General features: G+C 46.3%; 1 protein-coding gene across 2 annotated transcripts in view; it reads right to left on the minus strand.

Annotated features, from left to right (window-relative positions):
• Positions 1-19,572, minus strand: part of wnk3 (WNK lysine deficient protein kinase 3) — a 37,355-nt gene that overhangs the window by 3,284 nt on the left and 14,499 nt on the right. The window contains exons 3-24 of one of the 2 annotated variants that reach the window (XM_030119555.1): positions 14,464-14,636; positions 13,937-14,157; positions 13,332-13,489; positions 13,157-13,245; positions 12,816-13,035; positions 12,282-12,609; positions 12,064-12,179; positions 11,746-11,946; positions 7,923-11,258; positions 7,615-7,658; positions 7,354-7,489; positions 7,151-7,267; positions 6,954-7,055; positions 6,809-6,854; positions 6,543-6,695; positions 4,374-6,442; positions 3,890-4,136; positions 1,468-1,553; positions 1,040-1,377; positions 730-965; positions 545-640; positions 305-462 (exon numbers count right to left, since the gene is read on the minus strand). In XM_030119555.1, the coding sequence (XP_029975415.1) occupies positions 305-462; positions 545-640; positions 730-965; positions 1,040-1,377; positions 1,468-1,553; positions 3,890-4,136; positions 4,374-6,442; positions 6,543-6,695; positions 6,809-6,854; positions 6,954-7,055; positions 7,151-7,267; positions 7,354-7,489; positions 7,615-7,658; positions 7,923-11,258; positions 11,746-11,946; positions 12,064-12,179; positions 12,282-12,609; positions 12,816-13,035; positions 13,157-13,245; positions 13,332-13,489; positions 13,937-14,157; positions 14,464-14,636 (8,670 nt within the window). The remainder of the gene's footprint in view (positions 1-304; positions 463-544; positions 641-729; positions 966-1,039; positions 1,378-1,467; positions 1,554-3,889; positions 4,137-4,373; positions 6,443-6,542; positions 6,696-6,808; positions 6,855-6,953; positions 7,056-7,150; positions 7,268-7,353; positions 7,490-7,614; positions 7,659-7,922; positions 11,259-11,745; positions 11,947-12,063; positions 12,180-12,281; positions 12,610-12,815; positions 13,036-13,156; positions 13,246-13,331; positions 13,490-13,936; positions 14,158-14,463; positions 14,637-19,572) is intronic. The other variant, XM_030119557.1, reaches the window with a different exon arrangement.

The following is a 19,572-nucleotide window of genomic DNA, read 5'->3' on the forward strand; positions in this document are numbered from 1 at the left end:
TGATTGTTTACTGAAAGAAAGGCAACCACTCAGATCTCTTCTGGAATCTGTCCACACTTCATGGCGCTGCAGCACTCTGCCAGCAGAGACTGCTTATTAGAACTGACTCAATGCTGTCTAACCTCATTTTGTCATCTATTTATAATGCCATAAAACAGCCAGTGTTTTCTTTGAAAATATTAAAAAAACATCATCACTGCGTTATTGATACAAGATAAATTACCCATGTGGCCATAAATAATGTCATTTTTTAATGTTCTGTGAATTGCAGTGTGGCATGTGTAAATGTTAGTTGGTTTCTTACCTCTGTTGACTGGTTCCAGCCTCCCAGCTCCTGCTGAATCTGTTTGATTTGATTCAGAGAAGGCTTGGACGGGGCCGGGCCCACAGTCTCCTTCGTCCAATTATCAACGAGTTTGTGCAGCTCATCTGTGAATGTGCTTTTTCTCAGAGGACTGTGATCTGTGGAAAGACGACCCGTCAAACCACCGTGTGTTATTGGGCATGTATTGTCTCGACTGAGCACTATTCTGGAAGACTGTACCTCTTTTAGCAGGCAGTGTAGTGTGATGCTCGGGGTTGCAGTACAGTGACAGTTTGTTCTGCTCGCCGCCCGAGAAACTACTCGACTGCTGAATCCCTAAACAACACATACAAAGAACGATTGCACACAGAGAGACAAACATAAAAAGAAAGAGCGAGGAGGAAAGCACTCATTAAAGGCCTTACCGGAGTGTGTAACTCCATTGTTGTCCATGTGAGAGTGAGGTCGGGGCCGGAGCTTGGTTTTGGCTGGCCGGGGCCTGCGGGGAGAGAGGACAGGAGGCCCCGTGGGCAGAGGAGACGTCCGGGAGAGGGAGACAGGCAGACTCTGCCTTTGGTCTTTGAGCGAGCGCAGCTGTCTGTACAGCTCCTGAAGCTCTCTGTTCTGCTGCGCCTGGAGGGAAACCACCTCTTTGATGTGCCTAAAGAGAAAGAGGCTTGTTAAACAAAGTTAAAGGAACACAGAGACAAATCACCTTTGCTCTCGCCGACTTACTTCTCCCTGAGCTTATGCAGCTCTTTTCTCAGCTCTTCATCCTCCAGCTCACTTTCGTCGTCATCATCGCTGCTGCCGAGCGGAGAGTGGCTGTGCCCGACCCCTCGAGGCAGGTGGGCCATAGACGGAGTCCTTCTACTTTCTTCTTTATCCCCTTCTTTTGCCCGAGATCTCCTCCTCTCCCTCTCCAGATCAGGAGACACTGGGGAGCTATCAGTCTGCCTATCTTCTTTCCTGGTTTCGGCTCGGGTTACGGAGAAGCGTCCCACTTTCCTCTGACTGCTCCCATGACCCGATGGCACATCTTTCGGGGAAGAAGTCTGGAGCACGGGAGTCACCTGATGGAAAAGCATGTAACAGACGGTTGTTGCTTGTGTATCTTCCACTAAGTTAATGTACAAAAGTACAATCAGCACAGGCAGTCGTACCTGGAATCGTCCTTTCCGTGACTGTGGTGGATTCAGTGGCGCCGTCTCCTTCTCGTCTCTGATTGCCTGAGTGCTTGAACAACCATCTGATAAATAGACAGGGGTGGAAAAACAAAAAAGGGGACACAAGGACACAAAGACAAGAGCACAAAGGCACGTGTATAAAGAGCACATGAAAAATGACAAAGACACAAACACAAGCAAAAGACAGAAGAATGTTGGACAGACGGGCGCACACAGACAGACATGGGGCACGAGCACAGAGGCACAATGTCAAAAATCACACGCCAAAGCTACACATCATCATTGTGACTTACAGAGCAGCACAAGAGTCTCTGAAATGTGTCAACATATGTTATGGGATTAAAACTGTAAAAATCATTAAAAAAAAAAGAAAGAAAACAAAACTAGGCTTTGTGGATGAAAAGGGGCTTAAAAGAAAGAGATAGTGAGTGTGTGGGGAGGAGTGGCAAATGTCTGTATCATTATAAAGCAAATTGTAATAAATCACTGAAAGAAAAAGAAGACAACAATAATAATGATATAATTAAACAAAAACAGTTTGTGAAATGACAGTTAATAAATACAGTGTACCCCACCCACCCACACATCCACACTCTCATTCTCACTCTCTCTCTATTGGCCCACTCATATACCAGACAGCAAAGCCCAACATGACCTGCAGATCTGGGCACAGATCTGCAGTGATATTGGCCAGTGTGTTTGGTATTTGTGCACACGGAAACTCAGAACATCAGGATTAATAAATCTAACATAGTAAATCTGCAGCCTGATACAGAGGTTACTTACAGATTATGGTCCATTATTAGTCACTTGTGTAGAAAATAAAATACATGCTCATGCAAGGGCTCCTGTAGCGGAGGATCTAAGTGACTGCTACACACAACACACACATAAACACAAAAACATGCAGGATGGGTGAAATACTGAGCAGCACGATGAAGCTTAGCCACATGGAAAGCCCCTGCCTATGTCCCAGACAACCTCACAATAGTTTAAAGACCCCTGTTATTGGGCAAAATGTCCACTAAAACTCAACGCTCTCATCAAAATAAGCGTCATGGAGCAGAGTGCACCAGCCGAAAATAAAGTCTAAGATATAACAAACACTGAGATTTAACAGTGTATTCTGTCTACAGGTGTAGCTTCAAACCAATCTGATGAATAGACACCAAATAAGAGATGCATCACTGAAGATCACACACCTCTATTACAAAGCAGAATGATGTGGATAATAAAACCCACAGGAAAAAGACACAACCCTCCCACATAAAAAAGCTACCAACATGGAAATTAGCCACTTTTTTCACTAATATTACATTTGACAGAAATCTGCAGATCAGAGTCAAAAACACTGTTAATGTCATAACTTCTCACAGCCGGAATATTTCACTTTACAGACCAGAGTGGACCTGCGCTAAGTAGTTTTGACAAGAGTACTTCATTATTTTTTTATACTTTGTTTTCCTCTAATTGAATACAATGAAGTCAATGTTTCAGGCCCCAGCTACATTCTTACTGTTCAAACGAGTTTTCAACAAACTTTAAGGAAGAGTCTACTCGCATCTGCCCCCATTCAAGGCATAACATTTGCAACATTCATAAGAATTAAAGTCTAAATAGCACATGTGATGGTCTTCATGTCGAAGTTCTGAATCAGAGGTAATGTTGGACTCACTCATCCTGCAGCAGGTGCACTCAGCTCCAGAGATACTGCAGCGGCTCATAGAGCAACGCTGTACTATTCTCTATGCCAGCTGAATCTTAAATATAAATCTTAGCCAATTAGCATTCATCTTGTCTCTGTAATGATGTGACCTGGGGTGGTGCTGCTTACAAGGAACCAGCAGGTGGAGGTGTGGAGGTGAGATGCTACCGGCTGTGCCTGTGGACTTGGGGGCAATGGAGAGGGGGTGTCCTATGAGGGGGTCTGCCCCGACAAAAGGCATCACTAGGTTTTAACCCAGTGCTCATCTGCACTGGGAGGGAACCAGATGTCCTCCTATACTGTGCCAATCTCCCACCCTCCTCTACTCGCCACTGCTCTCGCCACTGAGTGAGTAACTCATGCAAAAAGAAAGACTGCCAAGGAAATGAAATTTAGTAAAAAGGAATTTAGGAAAAACAAAACATAACAACAACGTATGTAGTGATATCAACACTATATGAGATTATATGAAAACTATATTAAAACAAAAAAACAATGTACAAGACCAAAATGATTAAGCAATAGAGATTAACAGCTATTAAACATGAACTTTTATTAATTCTTGTGGGTTAAAGAAGTTATTTTACTATGTTAAAACTAGTACTAGACATTAGATTTAAGTTCATGCCCCAACATCTCATTCTCTCTCTCTCTCGCGCTCTCTCTCTCTCTCGCTTCCTAAGAGGACGCTACCTTGCTGGACTCTGGGCTTCTTGAACAAGCTGGCGGAGTGGCGCAGTTTGCATGCCCAGTTTTTGAACTTTCGAGTCCAGGATTTCTTGCTAACAGGATTTCTGATACTAGGACATGTCAGGTTTAGGCCAAAATATCCACCTCCTGCATTGTGCTGCTGCTGTCCGTGTCGGAGGGGGATCGGTTGCTGATTGGGGGGCCATGAAGCGTCTCCAGTGGCACTGGTGTCAGAGTGAGGGGGTACAGCCTAGAACAATTGAGACAGTTAAAAGTAGCTGCATGGAGTTGAGACAATCAAAATGGGGACATGCTGTACTCAAACACTGAAATATTACAAATAATCACAGACAGCTGAAAAAGAACAAAGTGGAGACACGTTTACATAGTGACTCATAATTCCACCTTGTAAAGTATAGCTTCATATTATAGTATTTCGTTCAGGGATGGACGAAATACAGAAAGAAACCACTGTCATATCACTCACAAGAATGGTTGGCTCTCCTGGTACAGGCGGGCGCTGCGCCCCAGGTAAGTCCTCCTGACTGGGATGTAGAAGAGAGGCAGGCGGGGTGGAGGTGGCAGAGGTGGAGGGGAAGGATGGGCCAGGCTGCTGCTCCACCGGGCCTGACTCCACAGAGTTCTGCACCATGCATGAAGCCTCCTTGGGCCCTCTGCCCAGCTCCAGGTCGGGGGAAGTGGAGGAGGAACGGGAGGTGGTAGAGGACGAGGTGGAGGACGAGGAGTGGGGGGAGGTATCTGAGGAGGAGGCAGGTGGGGGGAAAGATGAGAGGGGGAGAGACTGTGGCTCAGAAGACTCGTCGCCTCCTGCGGATGTGGAGGCTGCTGAGGTCGGTCCAGACGCATTTCCCCCACCCGCTGCTGCCCCGCTGCTGTACTCCTGATACAACAAGTTCCTCAACTTCTCATCCAACGTCTTGATGCGGTTGTCTACGAAATCAATTTTGGGGGGACCTTCGCTGTCTGACTCAGCCACAGAAGACGGCTGAGCGGGCGACGGAGACATGGTAAGTGAGAGGGCTGGTAAAGAGGCTTCGGCTGTGCTCAGATGGAGAGGCGGCAGCGATGAGTCAGAGGAAGGGTGAAAAGTGGCAGAATAACTGCCCGTGTCCTCGGTGATGCTCGTCTCTCCGGTGGATACTTCTGACTCGGACATCTGTAAAGAGGACTGCTTCTGCAGTGGAAACTGCTGCTGTTTCTGGGATGCATCAACAGCTTTCATCGCCTCCTGCTGCTGGTCAGTGTGTTGTAGCTGTAGCTGCGACTGTACATGCTGCACTGCCTCTGCAGGCACTTGGGACTGTTGCTGAATTTGTTGCTGTGGTACAGGTCCATCATTTAAATGTATCTGCTGCTGAAGAAAATGTTGACTCGTTGACAAGGGCAGCGTTTGGCTTTGCTCTGGTTTCATGGCCATAGCACCAATCAGCAGCTGATGTTGCTGCTGCTGTAGCTGCTGTTGTACAATTTGTTGTTGCTGTAACTGTTGTAGATTTAACTGTTGCTGCTGCTGTTGATCGATCGGAGTCTGCTGCTGGGGCACAACGGCCGCTTGGGGTGGCACCTGCTGCAGCTGAGGCTGCTGCAGCAGCTGTGGGGCAAACTGCGACGCTAGCTGCTGTACAGGTTGCTGGGGCTGCTGCGGGGCCAAAGGCGGAAGAAACTGATGTAGAGGTACAGACTGTTGCAACAACTCTGGATGACCAGGTTGAGGCAACACCTGCACCTCAGGCAGCTGTTGCTGAAGGGATATTTGCTTTTGCATAAGCTGCTGTTGCTGCAATTGCTGAAGAGACTGTTGCAGTGCTTGTTCCTGCTGCAGTGGGGTTTGCTCCGGGTAAACTGGAGCTTGTGTTTGTTGTTGGTTTTGTGTGGGCAGCTGTATCTGCTGCTCAAACTGTACTGCCTGCAATTGCCCTGCTGTTTTCTGCTGCTGTAATGAAGGCTGTAGCTGTGGCTGCAGTTGAGGTTGTTGCGGAGCTGGTTGTGCCACCTGGGTGAAAGTCTGTGGCTGCTGCTCTGTGCTGAGCTGGCTCACAGCCGGGGGCATTGTTGTGGCGAGAGGAGGAGAATGAAAGGAGGCTGAAGACTGATCTGTACATACCCGCTGAGCAGGAATCACAGTGTCGCCTACACTTTTACCTACAGAGGAGCAAACACTGGTTCCTGATGAGGTGATGTTACTGGGAAGAATTGTGGTAAATGTGGGAGATGTAACAGCGGGAGCAGTTGTCAAGATGGTCACGTTAGCTGCAGCGGGTACAGCCGCGGTTAAAGGGGCACTGGGAATTCGCTCTTCAGAAGCTAAGGTACGAACTGGCAATTCAAGACCGCCTGAGGCGGTAACAGGGGCAGACGCTGGTCCAGAGATGCTTTCAGGGGTGGCGGTGTGAGGAGCAGGCGCAGCAGAGGCAGAGGGAGCCATGGGGGCAGGGGCTGAGGCAGAGGGCACTGGGGGGCGGGTGGCAGAAATAGTAGAGTAGGGAAGGGAGGAAATTCCAGTCAAGGACTCCACACTCTGGGATCCTTCACTTTCTAAAGCCACAGATAGAAATACAGAGTTAGTTTGTGTTAGTCTGCTGCCTCTGGTTAGATATTAAGCCACAGTAGTAACATTAGCAGGAGCAGAGCTCACCTCTCTCTTTTTTCGGGGACTGTGTGGTCAGTGTGTCTGCTGCAGTTGTTGGTGTACCTGTTCCCTGGCTGGAAAGAGAGTCTCGATGGCGGATGGTCTGGTTGATAAAGAAGCGCCATCGTCCCACCGGTGAGGAGTGGGGCACCGATTCCACTGAGAAGTTATAAAGACTGTTAAAATCACTGAGCCAAGATAAGGTATACAAAGCAGTTTTATCCACTTTTGTTATTATCAATAAATGGAAAAATCTAAATTCAGAAACTCACTTGAACTACTGGGGGTGCTCACGTGCAACTGATCAGTGGATCCAGTCTAATGCAGAAAAAAAAGATACTAATTAATCATCTTGTGGTTATAAAAGTAAAAAAAAAAAAAAATAGAAGAAAACCAGGTGGATATAACTCCACATACCTGCGAATGTGTCTGAAGAATTTCCTGGGCTTTTTTAACTATTGATCTGAGCTCTTCAACAAATTTCTCTTTTTCAACATCAAGAACAAAATCCTCCTCCACCTGCAGGCAAAGTGCAATAAAACAGCAATCATCAAATGTTGGCATCAGCGTGCAATGACATGACATTAGGCTTATGCAACACATCAGCTGTCTACCATGTAGTCGGCGATGTCCTCAGGTGCGTCTCCTTCAGTGTCAAACTTAAATGTCACCATTTTGTTGCTGTGAGTCTCCAACTGACATTCCACCATATTGTCTCCGCTGCCAGACACCTAGAGAGTAAGATAATTATACACTTGTCAGCTTCAGAATGGTACTTTATCCCGAGCATATACTTTAAACCAGCATGTTGAGTCACCTGAAGCATGCTCAGTTGAAACTGGTGTGAAACCTTTTCAGGTTTTTGACAAGAGGTTCTTCTCTGACCCTTTAATTTCTCCAATTTTCCATTGGCCAGGAACTGTAAAGTGTCCTCACCATTACCTGGAGCAGATCTGAGGGGAGCATGCATAAATAAATATAAACATATAGTCCTGACATAAATGCAAAAAAGTCATTTTAACACCCAAGAAATTGCTATTGCTTCTCATGTGCAAGGCAGTTGTGATATTTCACTTACCCTGATGAAGAATGATGTTCTGTACTTGTCAGATAAGGACCATCCTACAGAATGACATGCACACACGCAAAAAGGAAATTAAACAGAGACAAAAAAAACAACAACCTGGAAACCCCATGTGATATTCAAACACAAGAACAGCAACAAGAAGAGAGCTGTTTTTAAATTTGTGGATACATGAATCAAAATCGATTAGCTTTAACCTAGAATTAGCATCGAAAGTACAGCAAATACCATCTATTCTCTCAATATGCAAGAAGAAACAAAACAAACTTAATTGTTAAATCAAACTTTCACAGGTCGTGTACCTGAGCAATGCCCAGCAGGGAAAGGTCACAGTCTTGCAGCGAGGCTTGGGGTAGTTTGGGGGCATTAGAATCGAGCGACTGCAGAGTAGTGACAGGCGGAGGGGAGGTGGGTATAAAGTCAGCCTGCCCTGGTAAAGTTACCTGGGCCGCTGGTGGAGATGTAGGTAGCTCTGGAGGAGGGGTAGCAGCAGGATAGTGGGATGGCAGGGTTGGAAGGGAGGGTAGTGACGGTGGAGGACATGAAGTGTGTAAAGGGCTGAGGGGCATTTGTTGTGCAGGAAATACAGCTTGGGGCAGAACAGGCTGTTCAGAAACAGGTATGTCAGTGTGTGTCTGAGTGTGAGAATGGGCCTGTGTTTGAACCTGTGTCTGGGTTTGGGAGTGTATTTGGGCCTGACTACTCGTTTGTGTGTGGGTGTGTGCCGGCAGCATCTGTTTGGCCTGGTGCGGCGGAGATGGGGGGGCGCCTGCAGCCAGGTGACTGTAGACGGGCAGCGTTATACTCTGAGACGGAGGCTCCTTCGTGTTGCTGGGGCCTAACTGTGCAGGAGGATGGCTCAGCAGATGAGCAGGAGGTGGACACTGTGGGGGAAGCTGACTGTCATCCAGGGGTATCACTGCTTGCTGCAGAGGAGGTGTCTGCTGGATTGGAGTTGAGAAGTGCTGTGGGGGTAACTGGGCCTGTGGGGGAAGCTGGGATGGCTGTTGCTGCACTTGAGGAAGTGGTTGTAGCTGCTGCTGATATTGCTCAGCAGAATGAGGAGCAGCGAGCGAGACAGGCTGAATGACTGAAGGGTCAGCAGGAGTTCCTTGTGGCTGCTGCTGGGCCTGAAGGACTGGATGTAGCACGGTTTGTCCTGAAACATAGGCTTGCCCTGCCTGCACAGGATGAGGAGTGGCCACAAAGTTTGGAGGGTCGACTACTGAACCAAGACCATCAGTTTTGGGTCCAACACCTGCGGTGCTGCCAGGAGAAACAATCATCTGCTGATATTGGAGAACTGGCTGCTGTTGCTCCTGCTGTACAGGTTTTATGCCTTGGTGGATAGGTTGAGGGATGTGCTGAGGGTTCAAAAGGCCGGCTGCAGGCTGAGCATGCACCTGTATAGGCGGATGGCCTGGAGCTTGTTGCGGAAGATGTATGAGCCCAGGTATCTGTGCATTTTGCTGAATGTGAACCTCATGCTGGATCTGACTGGGAATCGCAGCAATTGCAGAAGGCGGCTGAACAGCGGCTTGGCTCTGTTGGCCGACCATCTGAATGTCAGTTTGTGACACCTGGCCATGGATTGGGAGGCCTTGAGCAGCAATAGTTGTGTGTAGAGGCTGGATCAACGGCTGAGTAGCTACCTGACCCTGTGGATAAGTGGGAGGCCCAGGATAACTAGTCTGCAAGGGAATCTGCTGGCTCTGAATGACTTGTGTCTGTCCTTGTAGCACTGTAGCAGGTGGAGGAATCAGAGCCTCAGTTGCAGCCGGAGCTGGAGCAGATTGCGGCGCTTGGACTGTGGTCTGGGCTAAAAATTGGATTGGGACATGGCCCTGGAGATTCTGAAGGGTAACTTCACCTTGTCTTTGCTGAGCAAGTACTTGAGCTGGAACAGAGGCAGACATCTGAGCAGGGATCGGCGCGGTCTGAAGTGTTATTGGGCCCGTGGCCTGAGGAATGATGTGAGCCTGAATTGAGTCAGCGCCCGTTCGAGATCCAGCTGAACTATGAGGTTCCATCACAGACGTGTGGTGTTGCGGTTGGGAAACAAACGCCTGTTGCTGGATCGCTGGTACTTGCTGCTGCTGCTCCACTGCCTGCTGCTGAGCGGTGTGAGGCGTAGGCTGAGCAGCATGTAGCTGTGGGATGCACACGTGCTGCATATCAGGCAACTGAGGCTGAATCTGCTGTTCACTGATGCTCTGTGGAACATGGACAGTGTCTTGTTTCTCAGTTTGATGAAGTTGAATCATGGCTGCTTGTTGCTGCTGCTGCTCCTGGATCTGTTGCTTTATCAGGGCCTGTTGCTGTATAATCTCAGCTTGTTGCTTCTGAAACAAGACTTGTCGCTGTTGTTCCAACTGTTGTTGCAACAAAGCTTGCTGCTGCTGCTGCTCGAGCTGCTGCTTTAATTGAACCTGTTGCTCCTGTTGGAGCTGAGCTTTCTGCTGGAGCTGCTGCTGTAAAATTAATTGCTGTTGCAGTAGCGCTTGCTGCTGTTCCATTTGTCGCATCAAGGCTTGCTGTTGCAACTGTTGCTCCTTTAGCTGTTGAGTCTGCTGAAGCTGCTGCTGCAATACAATTTGTGGCTGCTGTTGGATGTCTGGTTCTTTCTGCGCTCCAGTTTGCTGTCCAACCTGTTGATATAATTGATTTTGCTGTTGTTGTGCAGGCGATTGCTCTACTTGATGCTGCTGTGGAAGTGTATGTTGTGGTTGCTCTTGCTGTATGAAACCCTGTTGCGGCTCTTGTTTCTGTTGAACGAGACTCTGCTGCTCTTGCTGATCCAACAGTTGCTTGTGTTGAAGCACTTGCTGCTGTTGAAGCAACGCATTTTGCTGCTGCTGATCGAGCTGCTGCTGTACGTACAGTTGATGTTGCTCAAACACTGACGCTTGCTGTTGCTGTTGCTGCTGGTGCACGAGCTGTTGTTGTAACAGAGCCTGTTGTTGCTGAAGCTGTTGCTGTAAAAGCTGTGACTGTATCATGGTCTGCTCACGAGGATCTCCGGTCGGCGGCTGACTGTAAATCTGGACCTGCTCCATCAGCTGCGATCCTGACAGAGCTTGCTGTTCCATACCTGTTTGTGAAGTCAACACATGCTGCTGAGAGGGGACCGGGACCGGGACCGGGACCGGGACCGGGACCGGCTGCTGTACGTAGACTGGAGGTTGCGGCTCATGTTGATGTTTCTGGATAGCTGGAGCTGAAAAGCTCTGTTGATGCTGCTCAGTTGGCGGCACAGTGGCGCTAACTTGTTGTTCAAGCAGAGCGGCCTGGGCCTCCATTTGGTGTAGTGGCTGCTGCTGAAGGGTGGTGGTCTGTGGATCCATCCCTATCTGTTGTTGTGGGACAATGGTCTGCTGAGGGATCATGACAGGCTGTGTTTGTTGGGGTGCAGCTTGGGGAATGATGTCAGTGAGCTGCATGGGCGTGGCGGCGTGTTGGGCCGGCTGAGCGTGAGGCACACTGGCCCCCGCCAGGCCGGCAGGATCACTGACTACCATGGCTGTAGTGAGAACATTGATGGGTGCCTGTGGTGAAACGGGGGGCATGTATGGCTGTGACGGGGCCACTGAGCCCTGAGGCGTGGCAGTCTGAAATGCATCTGATGGGAATGTTTGTGACTGTTCAAGTTACAATGACAGAATGATGATTGGTGTTGAGAGAGGGGAAAGAAAGCAGTAGAAAAATCAAGTTAAGAATTAGCTTGTGCAAGGAGAATCAATTACTGATACATTGTAAGACACTGTAAACAACAGGGTTTCCCACAGTATTTGATAGCAGACGTGGATAAAATGGTTTCAGATCATTCCAAATTTTAGGTAAAATTAAGAAAAGTACAATGTCACTGAGATATAAATAGGAGACAAAATATGCTCCACCTCATTAATGTGTGTTAGCTCACACCCTGGGAGAAACCCTGTAAAGCGTACAACCAAGTTGGACAATCTGAGACAATTATGAGGATGATTTGTGGCTGCAGAAATTAAGGGGAAAAGAGCCAAAACATGACAGAGTAGTGGAACTGGAACTCCATTAATAATAATGTTAACCTTTGGAGCCGCCTCCGTGTTAATCTATCTGTCATATTAATACGAGTACCCTTTTCACCTGAAGATATAGTTGAGGTACACTTGGTGATACCTGTGGAACCATGGTACTGGGCTGAAGAAAGGTCTGAGCGACAAGTCCTCCTCCACTTTGGCCTATGGTCATGCTGGACAAACTAACACTTTGACCAAGAGGCACGTTAGAAATACTTCCACTTTCACCAATGGAAAGCAGCTGAGGATGAGCCAGTGCACCAGAGCTCTGCAACGCAAGGAAAAAATTCAATCAAAATGTCAATTTATCAGTACAATGATTCAGGATCGAGTTTATATAATGAGTTTGTGATGCATTAGGCATGCATGCTAAGCAAAGACTTACAGAGGCCATAGGAGGGAGATTAATCTGGGAGTGGGAGTATGATTCCCCCGGCTGGGAATAGGCTTGGCTCTGTCCACTTGCATAAGATTCACAGCTGGCAGAACCGATGCTCTCCCCTTTAAAAATAAACACACATTTTCAAAATCATAATGTCCTTTTTAAGTAATTTTACAATTTGAAGAACTCTTGACATAAACAGTATAAAGTGTGCAGTCCACCTGGCAAGCTGAGGGTCGTCCCACTGAAAATATGCTGCTGCCTGACATGCTGGTCCATTTCAGGCAGCTCCTCAGACTCCTGCACTCCTCCTCCTCCTCCGTCTCCTCTTCCCATCTGTCCCACCGCTACTTGCACCATCGAAGAGGGGCACGATGGATTGGAGAAGGTGTGGGAGGTGAGAGTGGAGTCTCTTCGTTCTTCGGTGCCTTGCTGCTGAAAGAACTGCTGCTGTCTGCGCTCCCTCGACTTCTTAATGAGATTTACTCTGTCGCGGATGGACTTTCCCACCACCTTGGCATCGCTCTCATGGAAGAACCCTGACTTCACCTGGAGGACGGGAGAGAGAGTAATTAATAGGATGATATGTAGGGAATTTATGTCAGAAGGAAGCATAAAGTGAGCAATAATGGGCAAATGATTTAATCCATCTGGCCTTCCCTCAAACTTTGAATAATTAAAACCTGCTCCCAGTCTGCCCCATAACATATCTGACACCTACTAACCCTCGCCGTACATTTATTCCTGTTTCTTACCATCTCTAGAGCCACTTCCTCAGCGCTGTCATTCTCCAGGTCATAGCTGAACTCAATGGCCTCGTTGTCTTTGTGTTTTCCCTTCAGCTTCTTGGGGTCCTCCACCCAAATCCGGAGAGCCAGGCAGTCCTGGGTGCCTGTGTCCTCCTCTGCCAGCTCCACCCGGACCCCCGTGTCCTCCCCAAAGAACGCGTGGTTGAGGAGGTCCCGGATGGAGAGTCTGTATCAAGAGGAGCAGAGATGGCGAAACAAACTCCTTGATGTTAAAATTACTGATGAAGTAAGGTGGAGCTGCTTGACAGAGCTCCCTAAATCATTTAATTAAAGTTAAACATGCTCACCTCTGGCTTTTGTTCTGACGAATGCAGCCTTCAATGATCTCTTTGATTTCAGGGTCATTCACTTTATCAAAGCTGGCTGGCTTTATACCCTAAAAAAAAAACAAAAAAACAAATGAAATACAATTATTGGCATCTTCATTATTTGTTTTAGAGCATTGTGGTGAGAGAAACTTACGCTTGTGACTTTACGGTAGATCTGAGCAGCATTTTGGCACTCAGAGTAGGGGTATTCTGAAGTCGCCATCTCCAGCATACACATCCCAAAGGCATAAACATCCACAGACTCATCGTAGTGCTCTTCATACATCTCTGGAGCCATGAACTCGGGAGTTCCTGATGAGACCAGGAAGTGAGTATATACAAACCAAAAACTTCCACATGCTCATTCATCTCTGTCGCTGTTTATATGGTACATTTACTGGGGTGAGATCTTATCTACAGACATGCCACACGCCCAGTGGAAGCATTTTGATTCACTTGAGACACTGATCATAATCTCTCTGCCAATCTTGCACTTGCTCCCTGAGTTAAACTCCATTTTGCTCGCAGTCAGTGCTTAAGTTGGCTCAGAAAGGCCACATTATTTCAGTCCTTGTTTACGCTAAGTGCTCCCTTCATAGATTTTAGAAGGACTTTGTCAATATGAGCCCTACCATAAGTAGCTGAGGCCCTCAGTAAAAACCTGCACAGTGCTAAATGCAGTTAACGTGTATTTATAGTGATTGACCCGCGAGTCCCAGTGTGCTGAAACTCCTCCACTCTTCCTAAAAACTGACTTACCTATAACACTCTTGGCAAAGGAGGTCCTCATAAGAGTGGCCAGCCCAAGATCGCCTATCTTGACTGATCCTGTGGGTCCGGTTATAAAGATGTTGTCACATTTCAGGTCTCTGTGCACAATTGGTGGAGTCCTGGTGTGCAGAAACTGAAGGCCCTTCAAAATCTGCCGGCACCAACTCCTCAAGACCTTGGGTTTCATCACCTTGAAGCGCTTCAAGTAGCTGTGGAGAGAGAAATATAATCAGTCGCAAACCTACTGTGACGTGAAAATGGGTCACCGTTTGTCACCTGAATAAATATACCGGATATAATCAAATGATTAGTGGCGCAGACCTCGACCTCTTTGAAACTCAGGTCTTTTTCAGAGGTAGTGAGTAATGCCAGGGGCGCTTATTCCAAACTTCCTGACTAATTACAGTTTCACATCATGTTGATTGCACTAGCCACTATTTTTAGTGCCCTGCAGTTTGCCAAGAGCTGCTGGATGAGAGTAAGTTTTGTGTGTTAAGATGCGAGGTGGTACTGACGTTTTGAGAGTTCCTGATGTCATGAGTTCAGTAACCAGCACAATGCACTTTTTCCCCCGTAGCACCGACTCCCAGGAATCATAGAAACGGACGATGTTGGGGTGCTGAAGCCCCTTCAGCATCTCCGCCTCCTCCTTGAAGCGTTGCTGCTCTGCCTTGGTCAGCTTTCGGTCCTGAGGTGAGAAGTGAAGATGGAAAACTGTTAAAATTAATCCACTTATTTTTGCAGGTTTTATAATCCTGCAGCTTTACATTTCTGTTGAAAAAAAAAACCAAACATCTTTCAGGGTGTCATCCTAAAGATGCGATTCCAGCTACTGCCGCTAGATGGCGCAATCAATGTAGAGTTGTAGAAGTGCTCAGACAACACCCAAGCCTGAGCTTTATAAAACATTTCTACTGCATCTGCCACACATCCCCAGCATGGCGGACAGAACGGAGGCAGCAGAAATCCGATTCACTGACATGACGATCAAGCTGCTGCAGGAGCAGAGACAGAGGCAGACTAATCCCTCTGTTCGACACTCGGTGCACGGGATTTATTCAAGCAAAATATGAGAATCATACGCAGCAGCTGTTTTCTTCTGCAGTACAAAAGTGCACATTTATTCATTATATTCCTCCCATTGTTTCTATTGTAGATCATGTTGCACTGATTCTTTTGATTTTTTTTTAAACCTTAAATTCACGCGGTATAATAAAACTACTCCCACAAAACCTTTAAATCCTCTGTTAGGAGAGCAAAGATTAAGAAAAAGTCATATGATGAAAGAGGTCTGAGCTATTACAAGACAAACGTGACAGATGATTAAGACATTTTACAGCTGAGGAAATCTTGGCTCGCTCTGAAAAGTCAGGGTGTATTTTTAGACTTGTCAGGGGCAACTGTTGTCGCCTGCTTTATCCATATGTACAAATGACAAAGCTTTTTAACGGCCGTCGCCTCTTCACCTGCACTGACCTGGTGACCTGATATACAAGGATAACCACAATGTTGACTTGATATGTACAACTAAAAACTTAATTCATGTCTGTGGGCTTGAATGACCTTGTTCTGCTAAACAGGAGGGAATGAAAACCTGATCTTGCACTAAAACACAGGGACTTAAAAAGAGGCAATTAATGCTTTTTTAAATTTCTTTCAATGTTTTGACTGAAACATTCTAAAATATTGCTTAAAGAAGTAAAAACCAAATCAATTTTCAGAAGTGAAACACCTGTTTTCCCTTGTCACTAACAGAACTCAATGTGTGGCTAAAAGTCTCTGTATTGTCTGTTACTTAACAGCACACGTTTGATTCTGAGTCGAACCTTCAAGAAATGCAGTGCAAAAAAAAAAACAAAAAACCAGCGTGTCAAATCTGAGGGAAGTTTCTGGACCTTTGCCCTTCGGCGGGGATAAACGAGTCGAGGTGGACCAAGTGTCTGAGCCCAGGGTTTTACTGGAGACAGACAGTAGACCTCCACTGGCGGACTGTCTATGAGAGAACAGTCACAAACAAATACATAGCACGCCGTAATCCGCGTTTAGAAGATAAATGTAATTTTTTTCTTTTGTCATGAGGCTGAAACTTTGTTTCATTTTATTTGTCGAGCGTCCTCGATTTCAGGGTTTTAGAGAAGACTTGACTTTTGCTCGGTATATCTTTAAACTCAAAGTCCTGTGTCAGGATATATAATGTGCATAAATTTACCAAATATTTTTACTACTTAGTATAAGCAACAACTTGGTGATTTGATGAATTCAAAGGCAAGAACTGAAGTGCTCCCCTAAATTGCACAGAAACTTTATCTGCGTTTTGTTCAAACAGGGCTTAAAGCTGATTTTCATAAAAGGAAAAAAGCCAGCGTGTGAGAAGTGGGATGGGCGGCCATCCCCGTGTCACAATCAGACCTCAGCAGGCTATAAATAGAAGTAATCATAACACTGACTTTCCACTGATCGATTCCATTGATGTTGAGCTTTTTGCTTCACACCGAGTCGCTGAGGGGGCGGCGACGCTCTGTGCAGGTTTGGATGCAAACAAACGGATGCCCCTCACAGGCCATGCATTTTTCTACCACTACATCCTTGTTTGTTCCACTTTCCACCTGTGGCAGAGGACTCTGCTTCTCATCTGAGTGGCTCGTTAATCCTTCCGGAGACCTTTCAGTCTGTGTCCTTTTCTGGAAATGCAAGTGAAAGCGATGTCTTCGCTCCTCCCATCTCATCACGGAAGTACTGTCAACACACACAAAAAAAAAAGAGAACTCCCCGTTGCACTATTATGGCTCGGAGAAAGCTGCCCTGTCGAGGCCTGCCCTCATACCTTCATTCCTTCACCACCAGCTGCCACCGTTACTGTGAGCGTGCATTCATATGCAAATGCGTTTACCTGAAGGTGTTCAGGTGTGTCTAAACCTGCACGAGGTCTCGGTGCTGTCAGTCTCTCCCTCAATAATCATGTATTACGTCCTACGCTGGGCGTGTTTCATATTTCCAGAAAGCCCCGCCTCTGCGCGAGTGTCTCTGTCCTCTGTCTCGCTCATGACTCAGAGCATCACTCTGCCTCCCCGTCTTGCTGTGTGTTGCCTCCTCAGCATCTATTTTGTCTCCCCCTGAGTGTTGCATCAAATAGCCCGAGGATCAGCAAGGGTCACAGAAAGTTCACTCAGTGAGGCTATGTCTAGACAGATTCACACAAACCCACCACCCACAGCAAAGCCTTTCACCCCCTGCACGCACGCACACACACACAGACACACACACACGCAAATTCAGCCAAATAAAGGCAGAGCAGCAATGAAACGTCCTATTTAAAAAGTGTCATTTTCAATGCATGAGTGTTAAATCACAATGCTGTGACAAATGCGAGGGAGTAACACATTAAACTCAGGGATGCCAGCGATGGTCTAGAACTGTTTTGCTGCAGTGTTTCCGTCCTACTCCAGTGAATCAGTTCACAGAAACAGATGCAATATAGCTAACAACTGACAGAAATATCTCATCACAAAGACAAGGGAGTGAGATTTAAGCAACAGAGAATGCGAGAGACAAAACAGCTGGACGACGCCACAATAACAAACATGTAAAGATGAATGTAGCGGTGTGTATTTTGGCTAATATCAGGCCTGGATTAGATATTCGACTTGACAGGTCTCCACTGCAGATTCTTAATGAGTATATTACACTGTGGTGGTGAATTACTGTCATCAACACTGCCGAGCCACGCTGGTTTTACTGGAGTTGCATTGGAAACTGTCTTCTTTCTGACAGAAGCAGTTTTCACATCATGGTTTAATGAGTGAACCAATTAAACACATCTGTTTGCCCGTGGGTGTGTTGTTCTTTCATCCAAAACCCTGAAAACAGTTGAGGCGACGTGTTAAATGTAAATGAAAACAGAATGCAGTGACTGGATGGATGCACTATGTGGTTCAATCCCATGTGGTTGAACTATTAAAGGTGCTGAAAGGAGACATTGTCTGGACTGGAGCTTCTGTTTGGGGCAGCGGTGGCCTCGGGGTTGGAGGAGTGAGCTTGTGATCCGAGTGTTGTAGGTTTGACGGGTGAGTCCCTGAGCAAGGATCTCAACCCCGGCTACTCCCATGACAGCCCACTGCTTCTACTGTGTATACTTGATGAAAAGGACGGAGAAATCGTTTCCCCACAGGGATCAATTAAGAATGTTTTCTTTTCTTTATTCCTATAAAAACCTTATTGCACATTTCAGCATCAACAGCTCATCTCATCAGACATGCGTGTCTGCTGGACGGCTTCTCTCCTCTTCAGTCCACATGACACAGCAAACATTCATGCTTTGCCAAAAACATTTTCCCAATTTTGATTCATCTGCTGACAGAACGGTCTTACATTTCGCCTCAAACCATTTAGAATTAGTTTTGCTCCAGAAAAACTAGCGCTGTTGCTGGAACAAGTTCATATTTGGCTTCTTCTTGTCATGGTGGAGATTTAACTTGGATTTTCTGTGTTCACAGGCAGTGATTGCTCCTGATATCCAGCAGATAATCATTATTGTTTTTAATGCAGCACCACCGGCATTCAGGTTTGGCTTTTGTTTTGCTTTTGTTGCAGATCTTTCATCTGAGAGGCCTTGAAGTACGACTTTTATACTCAGTAATGTTATTGTACTTTTACAAATTGAGTCAACTCGTTGTCAAATGTTCCTCTAGATGTGTTGCTCCACTAAAGTTTAAAATATTATCTTTGAAATCATAAAATTCCAACACCTGATATGCTGTTTATGTTGAACTGGGAATAAACTACGGCGTTATGAGACTTGCAAATCAATGAATTTGGCATAATTTTCATTCAGTACAGTTTTAAGTCCACTGGAAAGTGACGTCTTAAACTGATAAACTGAAACAAGTAAAAGGTGCACCGTCGTCCTGTTATTTTTAGGCCGTACTGTAAACAGCACCAAACCTGCGTACAAACTATTTTTATATTCGAGTGTTACGATGTGCTACGATGTTGCCTACTTGTAGCCGTTTGTGGAAGAATTCATAGGAGTCCCTGTAACGTAAAGTATTTCCCAGATCAACCACAACACCTAAAAATAAACCGTATTCTAATTACATTGGCAAGGTTAAGATGGAAATTATTCAAATAATCGTAAACTGTGCTCTTTGATAACCCCATTAGTTTCTCACATTTTTTAAATAATATAATGAATATAATAAAATCTCATTGCTCCTTTTGCTGTAGAATAATTGCTTGAACTTCGTGAGCAGAGTCAGACCTGAGGCCTCGCGGATACCAAGAGATTTCTGCTTTCTTTTGGATCAGACGTCTGTAAAAGAAGAAGGTCAGGCTGCATGTCACTAAGTGGCCTCATAAAACAGCAGCGTAAATGGACTGGATATGGCTTACGAGGCACATTTGGCAGATGGTAAAAGGCTGGGGGTCATGAGCACGTGAGCTCTAAAACATCTATTTTAGTAAACGCCGCTTGAGTATCAGGTATCACACCGAATATATTCAGCTTACATTCTGGTCTGAGGGCGACTAATTGGGATAAATTTGGCTGATTCAGAGCACAAACAACTTTGTGGTTGTGGGTTCAGGTTTGCTGTGGGAGGATAGCCGCACAACGTGAGGCCATGTGG

Source organism: Salarias fasciatus, chromosome 20, assembly GCF_902148845.1.
Source record: "Salarias fasciatus chromosome 20, fSalaFa1.1, whole genome shotgun sequence".
NCBI lineage: Eukaryota > Metazoa > Chordata > Actinopteri > Blenniiformes > Blenniidae > Salarias > Salarias fasciatus.